The sequence below is a fragment of the Otolemur garnettii genome, unplaced genomic scaffold (assembly GCF_000181295.1).
Source record: "Otolemur garnettii isolate 467f Iridium unplaced genomic scaffold, OtoGar3 scaffold00111, whole genome shotgun sequence".
NCBI lineage: Eukaryota > Metazoa > Chordata > Mammalia > Primates > Galagidae > Otolemur > Otolemur garnettii.
In genome coordinates, this window is record NW_003852506.1 from 3069515 (window position 1) to 3076791 (window position 7277).

Consider the following 7277-nt stretch of genomic DNA (forward strand, 5'->3'; position numbering starts at 1 on the left):
AAGAAGTACAAATTGTACAACTACCATAAAGAGAATTTAGAATTAGAAAAATCACAAATGCATAAAGAGGGAGCCAAAAAATGTATGCATACATGTATGCATTACAAGAAATGTATGCATTTAAGAAAAAACTGTAGTAAATTTGTAATACTCAAGTCATGTTTGACTTCTGCAATTAGAAGAGATGTTCACTGTGACTTGTATTCATCTTTTGTTATCAGCGTATTACAATTTTAATCCAGATTTTTTTTTCCTTATAAACGTGTCTACACTTTTGGGAGTGCATGCCGGAGGTGGCAGGTTCAAACCCAGCCCCTGCCAAAAACTGCAAAAAAAAAAAAAAAAAAAGAAGAAAGAAAAAAAAGTGTATACGCAGTCTCTGCACATTGGGATCCAGTAATTCAAGTACTATTATAGTTCATCCTACGATGTGACAATTTTTCAAAACTTTTTGTTATAGGCGTTGATTATTATAGTAAATCTGGAATTAACTAAGTATCTATTCTTACAGGGCTGGTTAAATAAATTATGGAAAATGCCAACAATGGATCGCTCCTCGGCTGGGTAAAAGATAATGTATATATGCGTATTGATCTCTTAATGTTAGGCTAAAAATTCAGTTTATATACCAACCATCTATGTAAAAAGGAGAATTCATTAAAATACGTATATTTATTTGCTTTTATGTTTACAGAATATCTCTGGAGGATCAGGAGACTGTTAACCTTCCCGCTGAGGAGGGGCACTGGCAGGCTTCTGATCACGGATAGTTTTTCATAATACTGAATACCTTTTAAATTTTGAAACACGAAAATAAATTCACATATATACGTGTGGGCTGGAGGGAAAAACTCCAAGTTTGGTGATGAAAACGGTAATGAACGTTGAGTTCAACCACAGAGGCAATCACCCTGTTAAAAGCTTGCCAGTTCAGACTGTCCCTTTATGACGCAAGTCTGAAACTGTCACAACCATTCCCAATCCAAGTCGCTACTCCTTCCGTTTGTTTCTGAAATTCTCTGTGCTTCGGCAAGTATTTTGTCATAGATTTGCTAGCAAACTTAGCATTCTTTTGAAAACACTCAACACTTTGCTTTTCTCGTGACACAGAAATGGGGGAAGGAGAGAGTGGATTACTCCAGGTAACACTTTCTCAGAAAATTCGATGTCTTTGAAAGTACTCTACAGCTTTCAGATAATACATACGAAGTACTGCTCAATGGAATTACTAACAATTACCATAGTCACACCTCAAGTCACATATTTGATTGGAAAATATTCCACCCTGAAACACCCTTTCCTTTCCCAAACTCGACTTCTCCAGGCTCCTCCCTCCTCCTCCTCTATTTGCACGGTGCAGCCCTTGGAAGATTGTTTCCCCTTGTAACCCCTCCGCGTAAGTGCGAAAGACGCACTGCAGCAGCTCCGCTGGGTGAATGACAGAGCCTGCTCTGTCTTCTCATCTCTATGATCTTCTTTGTGACCAGTAGAACAACACCAGAGTTCTGCGCCAATAGTCCTCCACGCCCATAGAGGATGCTGCAGAGCAGACGAACTCACGCGAGGGGCGGGTTGCTCTCCTCTCTTTTTCTCTCCAAGCCCTGAGCGCGCTTGGGAGCGCAAGCGCATGCGCGCTTGGTGGTGCGCGGTAGAGATAAGACACAACCCAGCTAGGGCTCGGGACAGGGCGCGTGCGCCGTCGCGAGCTCGGCGCTGCCGGGGTCGCGGTGTGGGAGCTGGTGTGCGACTGTAGTGCGGGCTGCCGGGATGTTCCGAAAGGCCCGGCGGGTGAACGTGCGCAAGCGGAATGACTCGGAGGAAGAGGAGCGGGAACGTGATGAAGAGCAGGAGGTGCCGCCGTTGTTGCCGCCGGGCACTGGCGAAGAGCAGGGCCTCGGCGGCGGCGGCGGCGACAGGCCCCCGGGCGGGGAGGCGCTGCTGGGCCCCGGGCTGCCGCCACCTTCCGCGCTGACCCCGGGTCTCGGGGCTGAGGCCGGGGGCGGCTTTCCCGGCGGCACAGAGCCCGGCAATGGGCTGAAGCCGCGCAAAAGGCCTCGTGAGAACAAAGAGGTACCCCGGGCCAGCCTTCTCAGCTTCCAGGACGAGGAGGAAGGTAACCCTGCGCCTCTGGCACCCATAGACCTCCGCATGCCTGCCCCAGAGCCCCACCCGGCGTCCTCACTTTCTCTGGACGCACAGCCCCCGAACTCCGGAGCGGAGTCTCTTGCCGCCCGACCGGCTGCGAATCTCTCCCCGCCTCCGGCCTTCTGCTCGTGCAGGGGACGCGTTCCCGCGCTGCCACCAGCCTTTTCTTAACAACCGCCGCCTCCTCACCGTCTTCCTGTGCATTTTCTGCTCCGAGGGGCTGGAGCTCAGATCAGTCATTCTGAAGAATTTAAGTGGAAATTTAGTGTTCTCTCTCCTGGGGGTGTGTTTGGGGAGACCTTGATTTGGGTCTCCTGACTGACTGCTCTTAGCACGTTCTTTGAGCCCTCTGCAGTTCCCTGTGCTCACGCCTCGTGGATGCTCTGACTTGGCATCTTTGATCGGGAAGACCGGGTTTGTAAAAAGGAGTACTAGGTCTGGGAACAGAAGTCTGGAGTTGCAGCTCTGGTTCTGAGTAACCTTGGGCCAGTCCTTGCAATCACCGATCCTCCGTTTCCCCATAAAAGTAAATAGAGGTAGCGTATGTCTGGCCTTCATATTGGCTTTAGAAAGACAGACGGGTGCAGTAGTAAAGCAAGGCACTTTGTCCAATCCCTTGAGAGAGGCTAGGCTGCAGGAGGTTTAGATTTCTGATCTTAAATGAGCTTTAAGTCTTTTTACACCAGTTGAGTGTGTGTAACTCAATTAATCTTGTGTTGTGAGAAAAGAAATGAAGTACAGAAAGATTTTTGTTTTTGTAATACATGGGCTATTTGGTAAAATGTTTTGTGCTTCGTTTTTAAAGTTTCAAATCAAAGAGGTTGAATGTATCACCAGAACTTATTTTGGGAAAGTGGTTTGCTCTTAGTTTAGTTTTGAAGTAACTGTCAGCTTGTAGTTACTCAGACTTGACAGCACCTCTTGATTGTGGATATTTTGTTTCAGATTCCTTAGTAACTTGGTGATTTGCTTTTTCAGAAAGAAATAAGTATTTTTTTTTTCCTACTGAAATCAATGATTTAAGGAAAACAAGAAATGGAAAATTTTGTTACATGACATGTCCTATTCCTTTAAAAAGTCATTCAAAATCTCATTGCTCTAGATTAAGTTGACCTCAGTTTTTGAGAGTCTATGATAGACTAGAAATAGCCTCAAATTATGTAATGATTTCAGTATATGAGTACATATTTAGAGGAGTTTGTCTCAATGGCACATAAGATCTTGTGAAAGAAGGGAAAATATTTTCTGAAAATAGTTCATTTAATTTCTTTTTTAAGAAAACGAAGAAGTTTTCAAAGTGAAGAAATCCAGTTATAGCAAAAAGATAGTGAAATTGCTCAAGAAAGAATATAAAGAAGATCTTGAAAAATCGAAGATTAAGACAGAGCTCAATTCATCAGCTGACAGTAAGTATTGATCAAAGTAACAGGATTCCTTTGAAATGACAAAATGAAAGCTCTCACAGGGATCTTGCTATGTATTTTCTGAAGTCATTTGGGGGACCCTGTCTTTGTCAAGGTCCCACAGTGAGTAGCAATACAGTTGTGTTGTTTCATCTTAACACAACTGCTTGTGAATGCATTTTTTAAAAACACAAAATTGTTGCCATTGGAATGTTTCTGCTGCAACAGTTAAATTCTCTCCCAGATCTCCTGCTAATGTACAGACTAATGCTGAACAGAGAAAGCTTTCTCATTTCATCCTCAGATAGGAGTTGGTTTCTCTTTGAAGGAGTGTTATGCAAATTCCTGAACTTGTATTATGTGGACACAAGTTTGCAGTCTCTTTGGTGGTATTTTCACAGAGTTTAATTCTTATAGAACTTTGGGGAGTGCTAAGTTTAATGTTGAGTATACCCTCACTCAGCAACTTTATCCAATGCATCAATGAAGGCTCCTCAGTATGAGGCATTTACATTGCATAGACATCTCCTATGTCTCTCAAAAACTTAAGTTTAAAATTTTTTAAGCAAAAAAATAAATTTTTTTTAACCAGTCTTTAGGATAGTGGATCTATGATAACAGTCTATGGTCTGAATTATTCTCATGTAAATGTTTTAGGGAAATCTTATTGTATGAAATTAAATATAGAATTTTTTTTATTAGGTTCTCACATGCTCAGTGTGAGAAAGTGTGGCATTTACAATCTAGATGTGGAGACAATATCATGTAAATAAATGTATAATAGGACTCGGTGTTTGGCAGAATATCCAGTGAGTGGTACAGAGGATAACTACATTTTTTTGTTTGTTTATTTGTTTTAAAGAGGAGGGAGTATTGCTTTATAAAAAGATTGGGGGCTCAGCGCCTGTGGCTCAAGCAGCTAAGGCGCCAGCCACATACACCTGAGGTGGCGGGTTCGAATCCCCAGCCCGGGCCCGCCAAACAACAATGATGGCTGCAACCAAAAAATGGCCAGGCGTTGTGGCGGGCGCCTGTAGTCCCAGCTACTTGGGAGGCTGAGGCAGGAGACTCGCTTGAGCCCAGGAGTTGGAGGTTGCTGTGAGTGTGATGCCATGGCATTCTACCCAGGGGGATAGCTTGAGGCTCCATCTCAAAAAAAAAAAAAGATTGGGACTTGAAGTTGGATCTTTGATAATTAAAATTTCAAAAGATAGAAGAGAGAAAGTATAGAGATATGATCAAGGATTAAAGTGACTAAAGCTGTTCTGGAAAAGAGCAAGTCCACCTGATAGGTCAGAGTAGATGATTTGTGAAAGAAGTAGGTAGAGGGTTAGTGTAAAGACATGCTGATGACAGATTGTGAAGGATGTTCAGTATTCATTAGAGGATTTAAACTTGCTAGGGTAAGTGGCTTGCCAAGATGGTGACATGATAAATGCCTTTTGAAACTTTAACCTGGTATTAACTTGAAGCATGGATTGGCATGAAGAAAGATTGGAGGGCTAAAGCAGTTTTAACTCAAGGGCCAGCTTTGATCCATTAATAGCAGGTTTTAAAAGGTCTCAGTTGAGCAAGACAGAGCCTTTTCCTGACTCAGTGGGAAATTATGGGTGGGTTAAAAAACTGTCTGCTTTGGTGTGGGAGAAGAAATGGTTAGAAAGGCTTATTTGAGAACTACTCCAAGAGTGGAATTCATTACCTTGATATACGTGTTTGCTATTGGATTTAAAAGAATGAATCAAATTTCAGCTATGGTGTCTCAGTCTGCTTTTTACTGTTAACAACAGAATACTTGGTAATTTATAAACAATAGAAGTTTATTTAGCTCAAAGTTCTGGAGGTTGAGGAGTACAAGGCCATGGTGTAGGAATTTGGTGAAGGTGTTTGTGCTGGATTACAACATAGTGGAAGGGCAAGCAAGCATGTGAAACAGAGGATATCCTGCCAAACTCTTCCTTTTCTCAGAGCCCACTCTGGTGGTGATGGCTTTAATTCAGTCATGCGGGCAGAGCTCTCTCCACCTATTAATATTGATACAATTAAATTTCAGCATGATTTTTGGAGGGCACAAACCACAGCACAGGGTGACTGACAATATTAGGTATTATATATAGGAATAAGGAAGACAGGTAGGAGGGGTATTATAGAAGAACTGATTGTTTTGGAGTGTAGGAAGCTGCCTCATTTCTCTCAGAACTTTTGAGAACCAGCTATATATGATGAAATAGTATAGGAAAGGTCAGGAAAAGTGAGAGCTGAGGAAGGACTATTATAATGGTTGCCATTTACTGTGAAGGTTAGGAATTGAAGGAAGTATGAGGTTCATGAGGCCATCCTCTATGACCTCTTCCTAACATTTATCATCACATGGCTCGGCGCCAGCGGCTCAAGTGGCTAAGGTGGCGGGATCGAATCCAGCCTGGACCGCCAAACAGCAATGATAGCGACAACTGAAAAAAATAGCCAGGCGTTGTGGCGGGTGCCTGTGGTCCGAGCTACTTGGGAGGTGGAGGCAGGAGACTCATTTGAGCCCAGGAGCTGGAGGTTGCTGTGAGCTGTGATTCCACAGCACTCTACCCAGGGTGACAGCTTGAGGCTCTGTCCCCCCCCCCAGAAAAAATCCATCATCATATTATTCTGATACTCTTATTCCCTGCATTCCAGTAACTCAGTTTACTTCCTCCCCAAAGGGGCAGCCTCTGTTTGTATTGTAGATTGTCATTATTACTAAAATGAGGGTCTTCTGTTGCTCAAATCATAATCCTTCCTATGTCTAACCTCCTTAGATAGGCAAAGATGAATTAACTTTAAACAAGAGTGATGCTGACTTGAAAAACATTTTTATAATTCTCTAAGATAATGAATTTGCTTGTTAATGTGAATTTGAGGGGGCATAGCCATTGAACAGTTAGAAATTTAGGTATGGTGCTAATGAAAAGTGATGGAATTGATGGGAGAGCTGTATAAAGGAAAAATTACTGAAAACTTCTGTCTAATAAGCTTACTTATAGAGGGTAAGATTCACCAAGGATGTAAAAGACTCAGAAAGCTCAAAGAAGAAAAGGGAGGAAGGTTTCAGGAAGATGATGGCCATTTGTATGAAATAGTATAAGAAAGATGAGGGAAAGTGAGGACCAAGGAAGGGCTGTCTGCAGGGTTGTAGACTTTTCTCTGGAGGGGAGGAATCTGATGGTAGGGGCAGTGGTCCATGATCAGTCTGTGTCCTCACAGGGCTGTTTGGAAGAAGGAACACTTTTTGCTAAGTATCATATACAGGATTAGCTGTGGCTGCGGTGCTTGGTTCAGTTGAGCTTAGAATGGGAGTGATCAAAGGCCGCTTGCTAGTAGCGAGGCATGGAATATGGTGAGGAAGTGGAAGGCAGCAGGTCCAAACTGCTTTTTTTGGGAATTTTGTTAGAAAGAAGTAGAGGTCAGTACTAAGAACAGTGCTTTTCAACTTTTTTTATGTCACAGCACACTTGAAACTATAGTTAAACTTTGTGGCACACTTAAATTATGTTGATCAAAAAACAAAAGGGTATACTTGCTGTGCTTTGAACTTCTTTCAAAAACAATTTAATATTTAAAAAATTTTTATGCCACACCAATTGAAAATCACTAAGCTAGAGGGACCGATGGCATCAGATAGAACTTCTTTTGATAAAGAAAGTTTGTCGGCTCGGCGCCTATAGCTCAACCGGCTAAGGCGCCAGCCACGTACACCTAAGG

General features: G+C 42.8%; 1 protein-coding gene across 1 annotated transcript in view; it reads left to right on the forward strand.

The window, feature by feature from the left end:
• The first annotated feature begins 1580 nt into the window (after positions 1-1580).
• PAXBP1 (PAX3 and PAX7 binding protein 1) overlaps positions 1581-7277 on the forward strand; it is a 42925-nt gene continuing 37228 nt past the window's right edge. The window contains exons 1-2 of the mRNA XM_003797066.2: positions 1581-2113; positions 3423-3551. Coding sequence (XP_003797114.1) covers positions 1768-2113; positions 3423-3551 — 475 coding nt within the window. The 5' untranslated portion in view covers positions 1581-1767. The remainder of the gene's footprint in view (positions 2114-3422; positions 3552-7277) is intronic.